The sequence below is a fragment of the Myotis brandtii genome, unplaced genomic scaffold (genome assembly GCF_000412655.1).
Source record: "Myotis brandtii unplaced genomic scaffold, ASM41265v1 scaffold454, whole genome shotgun sequence".
NCBI lineage: Eukaryota > Metazoa > Chordata > Mammalia > Chiroptera > Vespertilionidae > Myotis > Myotis brandtii.
In genome coordinates, this window is record NW_005367354.1 from 6,032,473 (window position 1) to 6,054,503 (window position 22,031).

Below are 22,031 nucleotides of genomic sequence, written 5' to 3' on the forward strand. Positions count from 1 at the left end.
GGGGGGGGCGGCGGGGGGCAAGCTCTCAAATGCTGTCCTCAACTAGATCACATTTAAATCACAGGGTTAGTTATAAATTGTCATGCCTGAGAACTGTAAATTGTTTTGATGAACAGAAATAATATTTTCCAGTTAATCTGAATATCTTTCAAATGTATCTGTTTAAATTGATCAAAATAAGAGAGATAAGAGTGGTATAATAAAAAAAAGCCTTAGAGATGAAGACTGGACATCTATGTTTTTATAAGGAAATGGCTATTCTCACCCATCTACTCTTACTAATTAGAGTTACGATGCTCTGCTGAAACATGGTGAGTCCGCTAAGGCCTGTGTGTTGGTGGTGCAGGTCCTTCCGGGACAGGAGGGGTGATTCTCGTGCTCCTCACCACAGCAGAGGCAGGTCCTTAGACACAGACATGGGCGAGGTCTTAGGTTGGGTGCACTGGTCAGGTGGTTTCTGTCTCTCACGTGGTAGGTAGATAATTTTTACCTTTATAAGATTGAGCATTGTCAAGAATTCTTTAAAATAATGGCATTTATGTTAAATAACAATATTCATTGGTGTCATCCAATCCTTTAACTATTCTAGAGATTATGAAATAGTATAACCTTTATACTGTCTTTGAAATTCTGATTTTTTTCCCCCAGAATCTATCATATTGATGATAGTCCTTCTGGATCAGTGGATGGAGTGCTTGATTATGATAAAGCCATTCAAGTAGGTGATTTTATTGCTGCCGTCAAACATGTGTAGATTTGGAAATACTGTAATTTTATTTTGAGACCAGTAAAAGAATTTGTTTCCAGTGATAGCATATTATCCTAGTAATTCTTTAAACATTTTTCTATTCTGAAAACCTTTCTCTAGATCTGCTACTTTTTCTTCTTTTGATTTTTAAAAACATTTTATTTTAAAACAATTGTAGGCTCACAGGAAGTTGCAAAAATAGCACATAGAACTTATTTACCAAGCTTCCTTCAAATGGGACATTTTATATAAATATAGTATAATATCGAAATCAGGAAATTGACACTGGTAATATTACTATGATCCGATTCCTTATTGTTTGTATGTGTGCCTTGTGCTAGCTACTTCTTCATTTTCACACCTCCTCTCTACGCCATCCCTGTTCCCTGGCAACCACTAATTTGTTTCCATCTCTAGAGTTTTGACACCCTGAGAATGTTTTATGAATGGAATCGTGTAGCATGCGACCTTTAGAGATGGGCTTCCTTTCGCTAAGTGTAACCTCTTGAGTACCACCCAGGTTGTGACAGTGCCAGGCCATCTCCCTCTCTCATTTTGGCATGGTGGTCCTTCTATCATCTGTTCATCTCTTATGACTAAGCCCAGGTTTTTGCCTCCATGCCCATTTTGGTATAAGTTAGATGCTCCTTCCTCTGTGATCTCATAACTATTGTGTGAACTTTTTAAAAAATATATTTTTATTGATTTCAGAGAAGAAGGGAGAGGGAGAGAGAGAGATAGAAACATCAATGATGAGAGAGAATCATGGATCGGCTGCCTCCTGCACGCCCCCTACTGGGGATCGAGCCTGCAACCTGGTTGACGCTCAATCACTGAGCCACACCAGCCCAGGCCCCAGTAGACTTTTGACTAATCCCTGAGGGTAAAGATTTCATGCGAGTATCTCTAGTGCTTAGTTTAGTGTCTGGTGCATAGTAGGTTAGTAAAAGTTTGTTAAGCTAGAAAATGTATTGTTGAACTGCATACTACCTTTTACCAGATTAGTCATCCAATAAATATTTGTTAAAGAATAACAAATTGATTTATTTTAGGGCACAAGGGATCCAATTTGTGCCTTAACTGCATCTGATAAGACGTTGATTGTGGTAAGTTGTGAAAAAAAATTTTGAATAATAGTTGTTTAAATTGTAAAAATAGAGCAAAGCAACATGTTTTGGGTTTGAATATCATCTTATGGGCACTTTGTGTTTAATTGAATCAAACATAAGAAATAAGAAAGTCTTAAAGATTGTCTCACAAATTGTTCATCTTTTGCAAAAAGCTGTTTGTAAAAGCTGTAGAATGAGGGTCAGTGGGGAGAGTTTGGCACTGGGTTGAATGAGCCCTTTAAGGGTTAGCAGAAGTGGGGTGGGTTGGGTGGTGGTCAGAGGTTTAGAGCAGGGGTCCTCAAACTTTTTAAACAGGGGGCCAGTTCACTGTCCCTCAGACCGTTGGAGGGACGGACTATAGTTTAAAAAAAAACTATGAACACATTCCTATGCACACTGCACATATCTTATTTTGAAGTAAAAAAACAAAACGGGAACAAATACAATATTTGTATTTGCATGTGGCACGCGGGCCGTAGTTTGAGGACCCCTGGTTTAGAGGTTTCCTCCTCTATGTCACCTGCTAGTTCACATTGGAGAAAGTGTTTTGGCTCAGCTACTTTTGTAAGATTTAGGATGAAGAGGTAGCGTGTTTGCTAGCCATTAAAATAAAGATGTGCATGGCAAATTTCTGCTGAGTTTTTCAAATAACATCAGTGTATAGTGTCTTTTCTTGAGTTCTGACATTTGAAAATATTAATTTTAGAGATAAATGTTGACTTTGACATAGAAATGCTGGTAGAGTCACTGAATTTGAATTATGTAAACCAAGCCTTCATGGTGTCTGTTTCCAGCTCTAGTTATGTGCTTTAGCCATTAGTTAACTAGTTTAAGGGGGAAAACAATCTTAAGAACGTGGTATTCATTTTTCCTCACCAAATGAACTTGGTGTATGTTTTCAGCAGTTTGTCTTAGGTCTGTGGAATCTCTTGTTTTCTCTTTTGCTATATGGCAGGGTGGCTTTTAAGAAAATACTTGTGTGTGTTTCTGACATTTGCAGAAAATAGTAACTTGCAACTGAGAACAATAACAAAAATTGACCTAGCTCCCAAATGAGAACCTACCTATAAGAAACGCATTGAAATAGTTTTAATATCAGCCAAAAGTTTCGATGGAGAAGATGTCCTCTGCATTGAACACCTCTTTCCACTGTTGCAATGTAAACAGTTTTTAGAACTTTCACTTTTTCAAACGTTTTAAGCCACAGGACCACCTTTTTCAAAAACAAAATCTTATTTTGTCGATATATTAAATATTTTAACACCCACATGTCTCTTTTATACATTAGAAAATATCCTCCCCGTCCCCACCCCTAGCTCTCCCCAGCCTTTCTGACTGGCCCCTCTTGAGAGTCACTTTGCAAAAACTGCGCTGCTCTGTGGCAGGGGAAGGGATGAGGGGAAGACTGGTTGCCAGGAGCCTCCGCTGTGCCCTGTTGCCTGGGCTCGGCTTGGGGCACAGAAGGTTTGAAAACGGTGGTTTGCTCCTTAAGGCCTGCACAGAGTTGCATAGGAACTTATACTCTATTTCATTTTTAAGCACATTTAATACTGATTGTATCACTGCTTTCTGATAATCTTCCTAACACATATCAGATAGACTCTCAGTAGCAACTGTTTCATACAGTGATCTTATATATAAAATTTAATGCAGTAAATGCTTTACATTTTAGCCTTTAATGTACCCTGAATATTACCCTAGACAACTATAAATAACGCTAGGTATTTCTTCCTTGTGATGTAAGAATGTGTATATTATTGAAGAACTAGATTTTTGACTTCTCTTTTGAATGCTACATGAAAACAATTGGATCACCTTCTGCCACTTTTAAAAGGTTTTGATTAACGTAGGAGAGAATTATGTACTCAGAAACATGATTCACTATCGCAAGGGGATTTGTTATGATACCATCACTTTGATTTTGAAACAAATTATGAACATATAGAGAGACCTGTAGTTGTAATTTAATGTTGGTCTTTAAAATATTGTGGAAATTTGCTTAATAATCAAAAGTAATTTCCATAGGGTCGTGAATCTGGCGCCATTCAGAGATACAGTCTTCCTAATGTTGGTTTGATTCAAAAATATTCCCTTAATTGTCGAGCCAACCAGTTATCGCTGAACTGCAACTCTAGGTAAGTCTGAAGGCCCCCTTCAGGCAGATGTGTGACTTAGACATTATCCGTGTGAATTGCTAGATTTATGTAATAAATGCAAAGATATGTGTGTGTTTAAACTTGCCTTATAGTTCAGTGTGGTTTGACTATACTGTATTAGTATTTAAATATTTATATTTTTGGTACTGTATTTGGTTTAGATGTCTTTCTCTAATTGGGCAAAATATAGAAATGCTAGTGCAATGTTTAAGTTATTTATATGCCAGTTGCTTTAATCTCCTTGGATATCTTTTCTTCGCAAGGAAGCAAAGTGGAGAGTCGTCCATGTCTTCTATCAAATTTGTAAAACTGTGTTTGAAGTCAGTTTTTTATCTAAAGCCATTTCTACCTGGATTGCTGGGTCATACTTATATTCATGATCGCTGATAGTAACTTACCATTTCCCCTTCTCCGGGTTCATTATTTGTAGCCGTCTTGCCATCATAGACAACTCAGGAGTCCTAACCTTCTTTGACTTGGATGCACGGGTAACGGACAGCACGGGGCAGCAAGTCATTGGCGAGCTGTTGAAATTGGAGCGGAAAGATGTCTGGGATATGAAGTGGGCCAGAGATAATCCTGATTTGTTTGCAATGATGGAGAAAACAAGAATGTATGTTTTCAGAAACTTGGATCCTGAGGTAAAGACAAGAAATGAGCATTAACGGTACATATCATAATGGTACAAATATCAAGACCTGGGTATTTCTCCTTTGTTTCTGCAAGAGGTTTATTGGTGTTGTCTGCATGAATTTCTGAAAGTAAACAGAAACATTTCCGTAGAGTTTTAAAATACTTGGTCTTACGGGGGAACAGTCCTCATCCTTTACATGTTCTCTATGTCGGTGCCTGTGGAAAGTGTTTCTTAAGTAGTTTTAACAGAGCAGCCTTCTTCTTTTTAAATTTGAGCTTGTTGTCTGGCTTGGCTAGCACTTAGATTCCTATGAGATTTACAGCTAGATGAATTTTTATAACCTTACCACTGACTGGGTTTCTTCATAAACCATGCTGTACTGTTCTCATTCACGAGGACCTGGCTGGCTGTGGTCCCCGTGTGGTTAACTCACTCTGCTATTCATTCCTCTGCTTTATGTTGAAGAAGGAAAATTTTATATAATTAAGTATAACATTTGTTTTTGTCTTTAAAGGAACCCATTCAGACTTCTGGATATATTTGCAACTTTGAGGATTTAGAAATTAAATCTGTGTTATTGGACGAGATATTAAAGGTAATTTTTTTTAATCCTAACTGGAAGATATGGTTTATTGGTTATTTAGAGAGAGGAAAAGGGAGAGAGAAAGAAACATTGATGTGGAAGAGGAACATCGATTGGTTGCCTCACATAGGAATGTGCCCCAACTGGGGATCGAACCTGAAACCCAGGCATGTGCCCTGACTGGGAATTGAACTGGCAACCTTTTGGTAGGGATGACACTCCAACTAACTGAGCCATACTGGCCAGGGCAAGATAATTTTTAAAAAACAATTATATTTCTGCTGCTGGCTTGACTGGGATTAATTTTGCAGCAAGCAGTGTGGGGGTGTGCATTGAGGAGTCAGTGTATCTGGGTCCCACCTGCTCTGTCACTGTGCACCTTTAGACAGTTCCCTCTTCTTCAGAGCATCACTTTCCTGTTTACAAGCCTCAGTTTTTACCTCTATCAAGTACGGATAATGGTAACACCTATCTGATAGGATTATGATTTATAATGTGTAAAAAGCACTTAGCACAGTGCTCGGATCAAGAGCTCAAATATGGTAGCTAGTTGTTGTCATTTTTATATTAATAACGAAGAGGTCCTGAAGAAACTTTTTTTTTTTAAAATATATTTTATTGATTGATTTTTTTTTTTACAGAGAGGAAGGGAGACGGAGAGGGATAGAGAGTTAGAAACATCGATTCAGCTGCTTCCTGCACACTCCCTACTGGGGATGTGCCCGCAACCAAGGTACATGCCCTTGACCAGAATCGAACCTGGGACCCTTCAGTCCGCAGGCCGATGCTCTATCCACTGAGCCAAACCGGTCAGGGCTCCTGAAGAAACTTTTGATAATTTACTTAGTCCTTTTCTGTCTCTAGGATACTTGAGTAACTTTTTCTTTGAAAATTCACCATCTTTTCATTTTTTCCAGGTTTTTAAAAAATAACCTGTTTCTGGTTCCAGATACCTCTTCAGACCCCTGCTTTGGTCTTCATTAACCATCACTTGAGAATTAGTTTTAGCTCCATTTTATCCAAAGCACTTACTTTTTATATGTACTTCGTATATTTTTCGGAATCAGAATAGTAGATTTTAAATTTCCAGAAGTTAGTTGCAGTTTGTAGCATGTTTTCACATTTTGGTTTGCTATGTAATTATAGCCATTTTATTATGAACTAGTTTTTTTTTCTTTCCTATATCATGACCACCCTGCAGCAGCAGGATGGACCCCACCCAAAGTTCGATTTGGATGTCAAGGGTGATGGGCCCACAGGCACCTAGAAGGTGTAAAAAGGTTACTACTTCCGTAAGGAGGCTTTGGGGGGAAAGGGCAGCCTCCCCAGCTGGTCTGAAAATGGTGTGAGAGAGCGGGAAGGAGACTGGCGTGAGGCTTTTTGGTAGTTGTTTAGTCTCATATTAAATCTTTTGGGAAAGACGACAAGCAAAAGGCCTTATCTCTTCATTCATAAGAGAGGAAAGGGAAAATATATACTCTCTGATGTTATGTATTCAATTTAAATAGGACAGTAACTGCAGATGGAACCAGTTCTGTTCTTTGACAAATCTAAACAGGGCCAGGTCTTTTTCTTTACTTGTTGCAGAAGTGCTCTCCACGTGGAGAAGAGCCCCATGCTCACAGTGGAGATGATATAATGCCTCACACTTCATCTTTGATGTTTGACACTGACAGCGTTTAAGCTTCACCTCTCACCCTTCACCCTTGCCCTCCTGCCTCATATCTGTAGGACGTGGACGGTAGGCAGGTCCTACAAAGAGTTGTCAGCCAGAAAGCAGTGGAGTTAGGATTTGAGCCCAACCTCATGCTCTTTTCATACTACTTCCTCCTTGGTGCCTGGAGATCCCTGAGAACTTCCCAGCTTCTAGATACAGTGGTTTCGTGGCAGGGTGAGCAGGAGTCCACGTGGCTCAGTTCACATTTTCAGAGAATGTCTCTGGGGAGCCATTGCTGTTGACACCCAGAGCTCTCATTTTCCCATACGCTTCGCTTTTCATTACTTGGAATACGTAGAATGTTGCTGAGTTCATTATAACCACTTGTTTTCTTTCTTTGGCCATTAGCTCTTCCCTGCAAGACAGGCCTTTGTTTTTGTTGTTGTTGTTAGATTACTAAATGACAAAACAAAAGTGGCAATGAACACCAGCCCTTTTTCTTTTGTTTGCTGCTGCTCAGCTGCACGTGGAGCAACCCTTTCATTGCCCAGTCTGGGAGGGAGGTGAAGGAGGGAGGGGCAGAGGCTTTGGGCCAGAGGTCAGCAGTGCCTGGGAATAGACCATAGATTGAGCTGAGGGAAACCCCTGCCTGAGTGTCCCTTCTAGAAAGGGACTCCTACCACTGTCCCCTGTTCCCACAGGCAGCCTGAGAGCCTAGGAGGCATGTTTTCTGGGTAACTCAAAAGACCCACACGGGGGACTTCTTTTGCTTCCAAGTTTTGTCTACACTACGATGCAGTTTTTTGTTAAACTGTAAAAAAGAAACATATACTCCAAAGGCAACTATTTGAATTTCTTTCCATCTTTATGTTTAGAATCCAGAACATCCCAACAAGGATTACATAATTAACTTTGAGATTCGGTCCCTGCGAGATAGCCGAGCATTGATTGAGAAGGTGGGAATTGAAGATGCGTCTCAGTTCATAGAGGACAATCCGCACCCCCGACTTTGGTAGGTAGTAGAACCCTCCCCCAGTGGCTGGTGGGTGTTTTCTTCTTAATTTTTAAATTTTTAAAATTGATTTTAGAAAGGAAGGGAAGGGAAGAGAGAGATAGAAACATCAATGACGAGAGAGAATCATTGGTTGGCTGTCTCCTGCACGTCCCCTAATGGGGATCGAGCCCACAGCCCAGGCATGTGCCCTTGACTGGAATCTAACCTGGGACCTTTCAGTCCCCAGGCCGACGTTCTATCCACTGAGCCAAACCGGCTAGGACTGGTGGGTGCTTTTAAACCCTCAGCTCTGGCCCCCTCTCCTGCCAGCCTCCATTGGGATGGCCTTCCTGCTCTCGTTCTTCTTTTTAAGATAAATTCATTTTAGATTTGGAAGACCTCAGAATAGGCATAATATTAAATGAAGTGGGTATAAAGATGTGTGAGAATAATCGCTTCCCACCATGCTTCACTGGAAACCATAGATACGATCATTGAGTTCTGGTATAAGACTCAGGAATTTGCATAGACTTTTCGGATTCTTTTTTTCTGAAGGCGCCTGCTCGCCGAAGCGGCTCTCCAGAAGCTGGATTTGCACACGGCAGAGCAAGCGTTTGTGCACTGCAAAGATTACCAGGGCATCAAGTTTGTGAAGCGCCTGGGTCACCTGCAGAGCGAGGCCATGAAGCAGGCGGAAGTGGCTGCCTACTTCAGCAGGTTCGAGGAGGCTGAGAAGATGTATCTTGACATGGACAGAAGGTCAGTGCTCAGCGTGCGGGCATCCGGGGTACTGCCAGAGGTCATCCCTTTTTTATGAAGGAGGAATGTAAAACAGACTAACGGTACCAAACCGTTTCTTTTAGAAAATCATTTCAGTTTGGAGTACAACCTAGATATTCCACATGCCCCTCACTAATTTATGGCTTGTAATTTGGGGCAGTTTTCTTAGTTTTCACACATATGAATAGCTGGCCCTGGTAGATTTTTTCCCTTGGTAGGAAAAATAATCATGTGAGCACAGAGACTGGGGGCTTTTCTCATTTATTACACAGTTCATTATTTGGGTTTAGGCCATTATTTAATTTACTGTTGTCAAGCAGCATGAAATAAAAATCAAACGTATTTAGGGATTGAGTTTTACTCTTTATATTTTATTTTAGATTTATATAAAATAATGTATGAACTTCATTTCAGCTCTAAACATTGTCTAATTTTTATTAATATTATTTGTACTTGTGAGAGGCCCTTAATATAACTCAAGCCCTGAAAAGAAAGATAAAGCCAAACATCTTTTTATATGTTTGGTTTTTAAATAAACCTGATCATGTCTAAGAAATTGATGAAAAGGAAGTGATTATTATTGAAGTCATTATTTTGCTGAGGAAATTGGAAGTCCAGGAAAATAAAAGGAGGCAAATTGTTTCCTTTTCCCTATTCCAGGTTCTCCCCATTGCTTCTTACCTGGTCAGGTTAAGTTTCTAAAATGTTTGGAGAATTACCATGTCTGTCTGTTCATTGCTGTGTATCCTCAGTACCCTAGAATTGGACCTAGGACATAGTAGGCGCTTGATAAATATTTGTCAAATGAATGAATTAGTAAATGAATGAATGCCTCTGTTTGCAGAGATCTTGCTATTGGCCTCCGGCTGAAGTTGGGAGATTGGTTTAGAGTACTCCAGCTCCTGAAAACTGGGTCTGGTGATGCAGATGACAGTCTCCTTGAGCAAGCCCACAATGCCATCGGAGACTACTTTGCTGACCGACAGAAGTGGTAAGGAACCTGTCTGGACCCACTCAGCCAATCACAGCCTGTGGAATGTAGCTGCCGGCATTCTTACCTGGGAAATGATGCTCAGGAAATGAGGAGCACCCTCCTGGGTCCTACACTTCAAGTAGCTCTAGGTTCACGTTGGGCATGAGATGCTCCCAGTTGTTAGATAAGCTCTGGAGTTTCAAACTCAAAAACCTTGAGCTTAACTCCCGGCAGCTCTTCCTGTGAGACCACAGTGTGCAATTCTAAGCCATTCTATGATTCATTTCCGAAAAAGTGAAAACAGCATTTTATGTTGGCTTATTTTGTTATTGTAGATTACTTTCAGAAATCATTGGCTTTTATTCTTCAGTTTTCATTTTGAGCAGTATGCTTTTCTATTGATGTCAGTGTCTGGAAGCACCACTGTGTATCAGATTAAAACAGTATTAAGACTATTCAAAGAATGTTGTAACTAAAGCATGCTTCACAGTTTTAGATTCCACCCCCGCCACCCAATTTCTATGCTTCAAAGACATTTTGTAACTGAAGATGTTGACTAGAATAATCCTAGTAATTCTAATGAAGGAACATTTTTTGGTGAAAGTGCTATTTATCAGGAGGTTCACATTAGCTTTAAAAGTTTTCCTTTTTTCTCCCATAGGTTGAATGCTGTACAATATTACGTACAAGGCCAAAACCAGGAACGCTTAGCTGAGTGTTATTACATGTTAGAAGATTGTGAGGGATTGGAGAATCTTGCCAATTCACTTCCAGAAAACCATAAGTTGCTTCCAGTGGGTATTGTAAATTAAAGTTTTTGAAGTTGTTAGTTTACTTTATAAGGTTTTTATGTTATAGTCAGGATGTATCCTCTGTGGGAAGGAAAATTTTAAATTAATCTATAATCTTAGTTTCTTAGATGTGGAACAATGCTTTTGATTGCTAAAACATTACATCAATATTACAGAATACTTAAAAATGGAGGAAAACCTAGTAACATTCCTGCTACTTTAACGTGATCACAGTTCCGCGTAGTTTTACCCGTTTTATAAAATTGCTTATAAAACTTAGCTGAACCAGGACAGATTTACAGATGAAATGATATGTGGTCAGATATTTGCTTTCGAATAGTCCAGGCTGTGTCTGGTGCTTAGTATGTGTATGTTTGAAATTTGCTGCAACAAGAGTTAAAAAAGAGAGCTTGACTTTTTAAAATTTCAACAATAAAATATTTAGTGTTAAAAAAGAGAAACTACAAGTTCTCTGGAACTTTGTCCTTTTTAAGCAGCTTTACTTGTTGGATGATGGTAATGAGTTTGTATTTGACTTGCTTTATCCAAAATGTAAACCACTGAGCGGTGTAACACCCACAGAGTTAGCAGCTCCCAACTGCAGGGTCTGCACCCGGATCAGCTGTGAGCGCTGCCACAAAAATGTTGTCTCTTAACTAACAGGTGAGCATAGAGTTCTGAGAAGCCCGTTTTCTGTGTTGTGAATTAGAGCAGTTATCCCTGTGGCAGGGCATTTCACACCCTTCCTTCTCGCCCTGTGTGTTTTCTGGAAGGGAGAGAAATGGAAATTACCTGTGACCCGGGGTAACGACAGCGTAGCCCACGTGGCTGTTGTCTGTTCGTGTGTCTAATGACGCAGAAAAAAGTCTTGCTGTGGAGTATCCAGAACAGTAATGTTACTAAGTCAATACTAAGTAATTATAGCTATAGTAACACTTAAATAACTAAAATAATTAAGAACTTAAAATAGTACTACACATTTCAAATCAAGTTTTGAAGCAGTTTTTAGTAATATGGTAAAATGTACATAATATTTAAGTGGGAAAGGCAGGATACAAAGCCTTATACTAGTACAGGGTTTGGCAAAGTAGGTTTACAGTTGTTTGTGTGGAAAATAATACAAATTAATAATGTTTAGTAATTACTAATCTATAATAATAAAAGTGTAATATGCTAATTAGACCGGACGACCTTCCGGACAAAGCCGGAGCTTCGAGGGAAGCCCGGGTCCTGGGTGCCAGAGGGAAGCCAGTGCTGGCAGCCGGGGGAAGGAAGGCCTACTCTTGCACGAATTTCGTGCATCGGGCCTCTAGTTACTAAATAATGATACAAGAATAAACTCTGTGTTTCACATACTCACAACTGTAGACCTACTTTTGCCCCACCCTGTATGGTATGATTACAATACATGCACCACCTCATATACACACATGTATTCAGAGGACAAAGATGTTAGGAAATTCCATCAGACTGTTGAGAACGGTCTCCTGTGGTTAATAGATTATGAGTAACCACATTTTTGTGTTTAAAAAATTTTTAACCATAAGAATGTATTAGTTTATAATCAGAAAATATAAGCATTACTTTTTAAAAGATAGTTGGTACAAAATATACTTTTATATTTCTCAAAATATTTTAAAAGTAGGGGTGGGGAAAGAATAACTCTGGCCAAATAGATTCAGAAAGAAAAGAAAATATTCTGGAAATGGGAAGTCCAGCCCAGTAGGTGTGATGTTTTTTGTGTGTTTTCTCTCCTGCCACCTCCCTCCGAGGGAGCTGTTTCGGGTCCAGTGTCCTGACCTGATGAATGGCCAGCTTGTTGGGGCATTCTTTATAGGGATATTGGGGAGCTCTGTGAATGAGAGTTCCCGTAAGCCTCAAATTAACAGTTACCTTTGATGATACCATATGCCTAAAGGCTTTGCTTACCACGAGTGTAGGGTTTGCTTTAGAGGTTGGTGTTTCTGTAAACTAGCTTCTAACCTGAGGAAGAAAAGAGTCAGTGTATTCAGGTCCTGGTTAAAACTCAGATCCCGGTGGGAGCCGGAGAGCACGGGTTTATAGAGGGTGATGGTTAGCATCCGTGCTGGTTGGTGGCCTCTGTCCCTCTGTCTGTTTAAATGCAAAATTACTGTAACCACCAGTCCATTTAATACGCACATGTTCCCAGGGAGTCTTGTAAGTTCAACTAGAAGTGATTTCCTTGGTCTGTGAAATCTGAGAGTATTGTTTTGTCCTTACAGGAAATAGCACAAATGTTTGTGAGAGTTGGAATGTGTGAACAAGCAGTGACTGCGTTTTTGAAATGTAATCAACCAAAGGCAGCAGTAGATACCTGTGTGCATCTCAACCAAGTAAGGAACTGGAAGTTAAGTGACCACGGTCGTCCTTTAGAAACTGTGGCCAACATAAGGGTGGGAGAGCTTGGGATGAAAGTAGTGACAGGAGACAGGACGTCTCTCAGGTAGTTGAGGACCGAGAAAAGGTTGGCCTTCCCTCGCCTTTTGAAGCGCCACCATTAAGGCTGACGCAGTCAAAACTAGCTCAGTATGGGAACAGGAAGTAACCCTGCGCTTTAGTCTGGCAAGTTTTTATCTGGAAGCAATTTCATAATTTTCTGCATTTTATTAGGATTGGGTTTTGTTTTCACAGAAGGACCAGGTGATGATTATTGCAAGAGGAAAGGATTGAGTTACTTTCTTAATATTTCTTTTGGCAAATCTATATTCTTTTGCCTTTAAAGAAAATGTATACTTGATATTTTAAAGAGCTGGAACTTAACTAAAATTGAAGTACAGAATTGTTGTTGACATTGTTCACTATCACTGCATTCTTTTAAATATTTTCCCAAAGTATTTTATAAAGCTTCATTTGTTTTATAAAAAATATCTTTCGAATGTTATAGCTGATAGGATATTTTCTTAACTGAAATTGTGTATTTTGATGTACTATACACATCTTTTTCTCTCTCATAGTTTGAGCAGAGTTAGAATTTTAAGATTAATGTGATTATCCACTTTGAAGCTTTCCTTTTCGGATGTACTTCTTAAGCAAAGCAAAGTCTTAGATCATGTCATCATTTTGATGCATGTTTTACTTGTAAAACTTATAATTGCTTTTATTTTAAGTGATTTAAAAAAACATATACCATTTTAATTTTAATACAGCATTATTATTATAAACTTAAAGATTTATTGTGTGAAGTCTGTGATATGTGACTATAAGTGCTTAGGTAACTGAACGGTATATTTTTTTCTCCTAGTGGAACAAAGCTGTTGAATTGGCTAAAAATCATAATATGAAAGAAATTGGATCCCTGTTAGCGAGGTATGCAGCTCACTTATTGGAAAAGAATAAAACTCTTGATGCCATAGAACTCTATCGGAAAGCCAATTACTTTTATGATGCTGCTAAATTGATGTTTAAGGTATGTAATATTGTTGGTATTTGGTTTGTTCTAGTTACCAGTGTTTTCTTAGATGTTAAAGAACACATTTTCTAATTTGTTTGGAAACAAATATTTGTTGTAGCAAAATACCTCTGGTTTTATCACTACTATAACAATGTGTTATTATTATTACCTTTACTAACAGGCTATTTATTAATATTAGCATCTTATTGATACCTAAACAATTATGTGTTTATTTAATACTGACATTAAAGAATTATAGAATTTTTAGGGACCACAAAGTACAATTTCCCTTAACTGGGAATTAAGTCCTGTTGACAATAGAATTTTGGGTCCCTTAAAATGCACACGTCTTAAAGACGTTACACTTTTCATAATATGCATTTGGCAGGAAGGTGACTAGTACAGTATGAGTGTATGCACATTTTACATTCTATTCTTTTCACATTTGCTTTAATGAAAAAATGAAAAATTTCCCTCAGAATTGTTTAAATAAAAATTTCTGAAAGATATACCTACCATGTTAAAGCTATTTAATCTCTGTGTACTTAGAACATTATTTAAAAAATTTCTTTGTGCCCTAGCTGGTTTGGCTCAGTGGATAGAACATTGGCCTGTGGATTGAAAGGTCACGCACGGGTTTGATTCTGGTCAAGGCACATACCCGGGTTGCGGGCTTGATCCCCAGTAGGGGGCGTGCAGGAGGAAGCCGATCAATGATTCTCTCTCATCATTTATGTTTCTATATCTCTCTCTCCCTCTCCCTTCCTCTATGAAATCAATAAACATATATTAAAAAAGAAGAAGAAAAAATCTGTTATGGAAAATACTACCCATTCCTTGAATGCTTTCTTCATTCTGACTTGACATCTGTTATTTTCTAAGAATCTTCTAAGTTATAACTTCAAGGGTTAAATACTAAGCAGGAACTAAGTACTTATCAGTACTAAGGAAAAGAAAGTGGGTTTAAAAATATTTAAAATGAGGGATATTTATATTCCATCCTACTGATTTTCCTTTTTTAAGAGAATTAAATGTAGAGGTGATTATATCTGTACAAATATTGATTGAGCAATATCATCCCCCAATTCTTTAAATACTTAAAGATTGCTGATGAAGAGGCAAAGAAAAGAACTAAACCTTTGTGTGTCAAGAAGCTGTATGTACTGTCAGCCTTATTGATAGAGCAGTACCACGAGCAAATGAAAAACGCTCAGCGAGGAAAAGTTAAAGGAAAGAGTTCGGAGGTAAGTAGACCCTTATATAACTCATCCGAAGTGTTTAAAGAAAAAACAATCAAACTTCTCTTTTTGGACAGGCCTCTTAATTTGCTTATTTGCATTTATTTCCTTAAGTGATATGAGGAAAGGAATGACTGATATGGAATTAGGACTCAAATGTTAGAAATTTTTATTTGGAAATATTGGAAAACTATTTTTACTATAAGACTAATCTACAGTCTGCTTTAATTCCTTGCTTAGAAAATCCTTTCTAATCTGTGAGTCCTAAACATTTTCTAGGTTATGTATATTATTTTAATATGCAAATGAATCTCTTATTAAAGTTTAATCAATTCTGTTTTAAAATTAGATCAATCCTTTCACAATGTATATGTATAGCAAGTCACCACAATGTATACTTTAACTATCTTATATTTATTTAAATTATACCTTGGTAAAGCTGAAGAAAATTTGATCATACCAGTTTGCTAAAACATGAATTATAATGAAGAAATTAAGTCTGCAATGACAGTTTTGTAATGATAAAATCTGCTGATTTAGAGATTGGAATGTAGCAACTTCAGAAGTGATCTTCATGGGCGGGGCCGTTGTTGTGGCTGTGCTGAGGGAATCGTGTGCTTCACTTGCAGGCCACTTCGGCTCTGGCTGGTTTGCTGGAGGAAGAGGTGCTGTCCACGACCAGTCGGCTCACAGATAATGCCTGGCGGGGCGCCGAGGCCTACCACTTCTTCATCCTGGCGCAGAGGCAGCTCTACGAGGGCTATGCGGACAGTGCACTGAAGACAGGTGGGCCTGTTCCCTAATGTGCGGAGTCTAAAATTCTAAGCTGAATAGGAAGGGCCTTATAGTAATTTCAATAACACCTTTTTTCCGATGGATTGATTTTCATATGTTTGAGATTTGCTATCTATAATGTGTTTGTGCATTCCCCTTTTTGACATTCTTATTATTTTTTAATACATAGAAAACAATATGTACGATTCACAGAAAAACAAGAAGTTTGAGATAAGCAAAAAGAACATTTGTAGCATTAACTATTCTATTTATTAAAAAAACCCCACTTAATTGCCATGTCCTTTTGTATGTGTGTATATATATATTATATAAATATTTATAATCTATAATCTATATAATAAAATATATTACATAAAATAAATATATTTAAGTAAGTAAATTTGTTTTTCTACAATATTGGGAGTATAGCAGATCATACTTTTGTGTACTTTTTAAAAACAGTAATATGTTGTAAAATATTTTTATATTAAGATAGATTTCTATAGCATTTAACTTTTTAAAATAAAAATGATACTTATATAACAATTTCAAATAAAACAAAAAGATAAAAGGTAAAAGATAAATTCAAAGATAAAAGTAAAAGTTTATAACTCACAAATAGTCATTTCCAACATTTGGGTGAACTTCCTTTTTTACATTTTTTTAAATATATTTTTTTATTGATTTCAGAGAGGAAGGGAGAAGGAGAGAGAGGTAGAAAATCAATGATGAGAGAGAATCATTGATCCGCTGCCTCCTGGATGCCCCTACTGGGGATCGAGCCTGCAACCCAGGCATGTGCCCTTGACTGGAATTGAACCAGGACCCTTCAGTCCACAGGCTGAGGCTCTATCCACTGAGCCATACCAGCTAGGGCCCTTTTTGACATTTCTCTTTATCCATAAAGTTGCTGTTTGTATACAGTTTTACTGAAAAAAATATCAATACAATATATGTTGTTCAGGGGCTTGCTTTCTACCTTCAACAGTATATTGCAGTTATCTTTCCATGTTGGTAAAGAGAGCTATGTGACTATTTTTAGTAGTTATGTAACATGCCATTATATTTATGTACTGTAATGTATAGATTATTTACATGCAGTATGATATATTAATTCCAAAAGAGCATAGGTATGAGAATTTTCTTATAAGCCAGGACACATGAATGACTGAACCAAAGTGCTTTCAGATGGGCCATGACAGTACTGTAGAATGTCACCATCCACCCGGCCTTCCTGTAGCATCTTGGTTGGGCCACTGTGCAGTCACCAGGCTGCTGCTCCTGTCATCACCAGCACATCACACCCTCAGATCATCAGTCTATATTTCCAGGACCGGAGCTGCCAGCTGGCGTTCCGGACCCTGGAGATCACGTAGTGTGCTTCTTCCTGCTAGTGCTCCGACCTCCCACCATTGTTTTCTTTCACTGTGCTAAAGCTCATGTAGGGTAAACTAAGACAGCGCAGCACAGGTTCTTTCCCAGGCATGATCAGAATTGCCTTGCAAAGTCCACATTGTTCTTTCTTCCCCAGCTCTTCACCTGCGAGACTATGAAGACATTATCCCCGCCATGGAGATCTACTCTCTGCTGGCACTCTGCGCTTGTGCCTGTGAAGCCTTTGGGACTTGTTCAAAAGCTTTTATTAAACTCGAATCGTTAGAGAGCCTCAGTCCCGAGCAGAAACAGCAATATGAAGACCTTGCGATAGAAATCTTCACCAAACATACGCCAAAAGACAATAGAAAATCGGAACTGGACAACCTTCTTAAAGGGTAAGGCTAGTTGTAATTAGTAAGTGTCATTCTACCTTTTTAGAAGTTTGGATTTCTATATGTATAATAGTGTGATATAGTAGTTAAAGCACTAAGTTTTGAAGCAGGTTACCTTAACATTATACCCTATATTATTTAGTCTTAGAAGTATATTAATGCTTTATTTTCTCATTGTAAGAAAAGTTTTTAAGTTTACCTTGAAATATTTTTTATTCCTCAGTTTTTAAATGTCATAAAGTTTTAAGTAATTAGAAGCTTTGAAGTATAATGATTTGTTCTTCCTCTTATGTTCACAGAGGGAAAGGGAAACTGCCAACATGCGTTGCCACCGGCAGCCCCATCACCGAGTACCAGTTCTGGATGTGCAGTGTGTGCAAGCACTGCGTGCTGGCTCAGGAGATCAGTAACTACAACTTCTGTCCCTTATGCCACAGCTCAGTGGCATAAAGGAACGACGAGTCGTGTGTAACTGTAACACATAGTAGTATATGCATAGCTATCACTGTGTACATAATAAGGTCGACTTCCATACATTTTATATGAAAATCAGCATCTTTATTTAATAGTTGTATTTTGACATAAAATTATATATAAATTACGCATATATATAATATCTATATTATATACACATGTACATATTATGTATATGATTTTGTGTTAAACTATGACTATGAAATAATGATGCTGATTTTCATATGAAACATATGGAAGTCAAGCTTATTTCATGTCTGTCTGTCATCAATCTATTTATCTATCTTATGGTTGGTTACATGATACTATGGAAATATTCTGAATAAGAAATTTTTTTCTCATAGTGTCAAGATTACTAAGTCACTGAAAAGTTTTGGCGAGGGCATAGAGGCAACATGAGAGCGGGGCAAAGTTGTACCAGAGGAGGTTAAACAATTTGCTTCAAGCCCCAAATCAGCTATTAACTCCTCAAGCCTTTCCTAACACATCTATTGGGAACTCTCTTTTGGGCCTTCTCATTTGCTACTAGTCCAACCATGCCTGAGCGCTAGAATTTTTCCTCCAGTTAATTATTTCAGATAGAGCCTGAGTGGCTGTCTCTACTTCTTGTTCTGTTTAATATAGAAACCAAAATCTCTAAATAACCTCTTATAGACTTAATTATGTTGTTTGGGATTTATAGCTGTGAAAGTTTTAGTGATCTGCCATGTTTTGGGGACCTTGTCTGTCTTGAAAGTGGTACTAGAGGAAGACCCACAGCATGAGTTGACCCAACTGGTTTTATTCAACATGAAGGATTTTTTCAGGATAACAACAACAAACTATCGCATGGTGAAAGGGGCACAGGGAACAAAATTGTCTATATATAACAAATACTTGGAAAGAAGTTGGATAGAGGTAGTATATTAAAGATAGTATAGGAAACAGTTCTGTTCTTGTAATAAGTCCCTTTAAGTAATGCTTTATCATATAACTTGGTCTGAACTATGTGAAGTTTCAAAGTCGCATGGTAAGCCAAAGTACTGAGATGACAGAACCTACTGATAAAGCTAAACAAGTAGGCACTGTGCCCAAAAGCAACATAGCATTGTTAACCCGCCTGCTGTCCTGCACAAATATGACTGTATTAGACATTTTTTTTTCTAAAGTACACTTTGAAATTATATTTTTGTATTTCAGGGGCTGATATCTTTGGTTTTATATGGCATTAAGTGAAATAATATGAAAATAATAAATATTAAAGTAAAAAAATGAGTTATCTTAAGTTTCCTTTATCTAGAACTTATGGATAACATGGTATTTGTTAGTTTAAATATTTTCGTGTGGGTTGGTTAGGAGGCTGTTGGGCTGCAGAGTGGATAAGGGAAGAAAGGGTCTGGAGGCATAATGCATGTATAATATCGCTTTTGCTACCAAACAGGAGAAACTATGACCACCACCACCTATTAGGGTACTAGGCAAATGTCAGGTGACTGGAGGTTAGAGTGCAGTACTCCTTAGAGGCCACACAGAGTTCTCATTTAGAAATGGGGAGAGGGGAAAATTATGTTACTAGACTTTTAAGAGAAAATCAAGAGTATTTAATTTGATGATGATATAGCTCCAAGATATTACTACTGAGTTTCTAAAATGCAAATAGCAATATTATGCTGCCCCCTTCTGTGTATTCTTATTATTTTCTCAATTCATTTTAAAAATAATCACTATACTATTTAAAATTGACAAGTGCTGGTGAGGATATGGAGCAGTTGAAACCCTTATATGTTGCTGGTGGAAATGCAAAACAGTACACCAACTTCGGAAAAGTTGAGTTTTAGGTGTGCTCCATATATATTATGGAAATACATGTTTACCTGTGTGTATATGTATGAATATGTGTGTGTTGTTTTTACAAATTATTTCATTTTTTGCTGCTCCAGTTAACAAAATGGAAGTTTTATTGAGGCCCCAGGGCCCGGGGGCTCAGGTAGGCGGCCACCCTGTGGGGAAGGAGGAGCCTGATTTGACTTTCTTCGTGGGGCACAGGTTGTTGGTGTGGCCACACTTCCTGTGGCAATTGACAGCATGGGGCTGCAGCAAGCATAACACTGTCAGCAGATCATCTTGTTTTAGTTGTATCTCTGGGTGAGCTGGCAGAGGGAAGGCTTGATGATGCCACTCTGCAGGCCAAGTACCCGTGTAGGTGGACTCTTTGGAAGACGGGCATGAGTTGGAGGGAGAGCCACTGAACCTGCCCCAGCACCTGTTGCAGGGCATGACCCTTCAGTGTCCTGTAGACCAGAGCTTCTCGTGTGAATCCTGAGTGTGTTCTATGAGCAGGTGGACACACCAGCCTGCCCCACAGAATCTCCATCTCTGCATTCCCCACTCTTATCAGATACATGATTCGAGATACTTTCTCCCCTTCTCGGGGTTGTCTTTTTACTCTGTTGATAGCCTTTTTGTTGTACAAAAGTTTCTAATTTCCATGAAGTCCAATTTATTTTTCCTTTTGTTGTCTGTGCCACTGGTGTCATATCCAAGGTTGCTAAATGCAGTGTCATGAGGGTTTTTGTCTTGTTTTCGTCTAAGAATTTTGTATTTTCAGCTCCTATATTTAGGTCGTTAATCCATCTTGAGTTAATTTTTAAATATGGTGTTAGGTTAGGATCCAACTGCATTCTTTTGCATGCAGATATCCAGTTTTCCCAGCACCACTTATTGAGAAGACTGCCGTATGCCAGTGCCACCCTGTTTTGATCACTGTAGTAGCTTTGTAGTAAGATTTTAAATCAGGAAGCACGAGTCCTTCAACTTTGTTCTTTTTCCAGATTGTTTTGGCTGTGTGGGATCCCCTGAAATTCCTTATGGGTTTAGAATGGATTTTTCTATTTCTGTAAAAGCATCATTGGGGGTTTGAGGGATTCCATTGAATCTGTGATTGCATATTTACTAGTAAAATATTGCTTTACAATCCATGAACATGGGAAGTCTTTCTATTTATGTCTTTACTTTCTGCAATGTTTCATTGTAGAAGTCTTTTACCTCCTTGGTTAATTCCTAAGTATTTTATTCTTTTTGATGTTATTGTACATGGACTTTTAAAATTTTTTTCCTCTGGATTATTCATTTAACCTAACTTTTACTTGAATGAAACATACTTAAATTACTAGATGGGTTTCCTTTTGGCATAAAAAGTCAAGGAATGTAAGGTAAAATCATTGACCGCAGGCACAAACTACTGTTTCATTAATCTTTATACTATTCCAAAGGTTCAAAAGGGTTGAGAAGTTTGCAATCTATGGTCTTGGAGCTAATAAACAGTTTGAATTGGGACGCTGGACCATGGGACAACCGAGTGAGTGGGATTCCACAGAGTCTCGAGGTTAACCAGAGCCTGCTCGGAACTGGGGTGTCTTGCTCCGGGTAGACGCTGAAACCCGATAGGTGCTGCACTTCCCCATTCATAAAACAACCGAGGTCTCTTCCGCTTCCGGCACGACCCCCCCCCCCCCCTTAAAGGGCAAGCTCCTCGCAGCATTGGGGCACGGGGTTGGGAGCCAGTTCGATCTATCACTTTCCTGGGGGCCGAGGCCGGCAGGACTAACAGTAACGAAGGACCTGCCCTTCCCAGGGGCCGGTCCCAGCTCTCCCGGCAGCCTGCGCGCCCCGCCTGCGGGGCGCTGTTCCCCGGGTTAGCGCGGAGGGTAAACTCCGGGTCCGGAAGTGGCTTTGCGGTTCCGCCTCTGAAATCAGCCCTCATTCCACCCCGAAGGCCAGACCTCCGACCGCGATGTCGGGGCCGCAAGGACAGGGAAGCCGCGCAACCCTAGGCCTCGCCCAGGCCCACTTCGACAAGGGCGAGTACGCGGAGGCCGAGGCGCTGTACTCCGCTTACATTCGCCAGTGCGCCTGCGCAGCTTCCGCGGGAGCGCCTCCCGGGAGGTAACTATCGCGAGA

The 22,031-nt window shown here is 39.0% G+C and overlaps 2 protein-coding genes across 2 annotated transcripts in view; both read left to right on the forward strand.

Moving 5' to 3' along the window:
* WDR35 (WD repeat domain 35) overlaps positions 1-19,342 on the forward strand; it is a 43,932-nt gene extending 24,590 nt beyond the window's left edge. Inside the window, exons 13-27 of the mRNA XM_014546624.1 lie at positions 649-718; positions 1,801-1,854; positions 3,883-3,992; positions 4,444-4,654; positions 5,162-5,242; positions 7,763-7,899; positions 8,437-8,640; positions 9,506-9,652; positions 10,296-10,428; positions 12,669-12,779; positions 13,688-13,852; positions 14,941-15,081; positions 15,705-15,861; positions 17,381-17,621; positions 17,918-19,342. Coding sequence (XP_014402110.1) covers positions 649-718; positions 1,801-1,854; positions 3,883-3,992; positions 4,444-4,654; positions 5,162-5,242; positions 7,763-7,899; positions 8,437-8,640; positions 9,506-9,652; positions 10,296-10,428; positions 12,669-12,779; positions 13,688-13,852; positions 14,941-15,081; positions 15,705-15,861; positions 17,381-17,621; positions 17,918-18,068 — 2,113 coding nt within the window. The 3' untranslated portion in view covers positions 18,069-19,342. The remainder of the gene's footprint in view (positions 1-648; positions 719-1,800; positions 1,855-3,882; positions 3,993-4,443; positions 4,655-5,161; positions 5,243-7,762; positions 7,900-8,436; positions 8,641-9,505; positions 9,653-10,295; positions 10,429-12,668; positions 12,780-13,687; positions 13,853-14,940; positions 15,082-15,704; positions 15,862-17,380; positions 17,622-17,917) is intronic.
* A 1,991-nt stretch (positions 19,343-21,333) lies between these two features.
* TTC32 (tetratricopeptide repeat domain 32) overlaps positions 21,334-22,031 on the forward strand; it is a 5,930-nt gene continuing 5,232 nt past the window's right edge. The window contains exon 1 of the mRNA XM_005874945.2: positions 21,334-22,016. Coding sequence (XP_005875007.2) covers positions 21,865-22,016 — 152 coding nt within the window. The 5' untranslated portion in view covers positions 21,334-21,864. The remainder of the gene's footprint in view (positions 22,017-22,031) is intronic.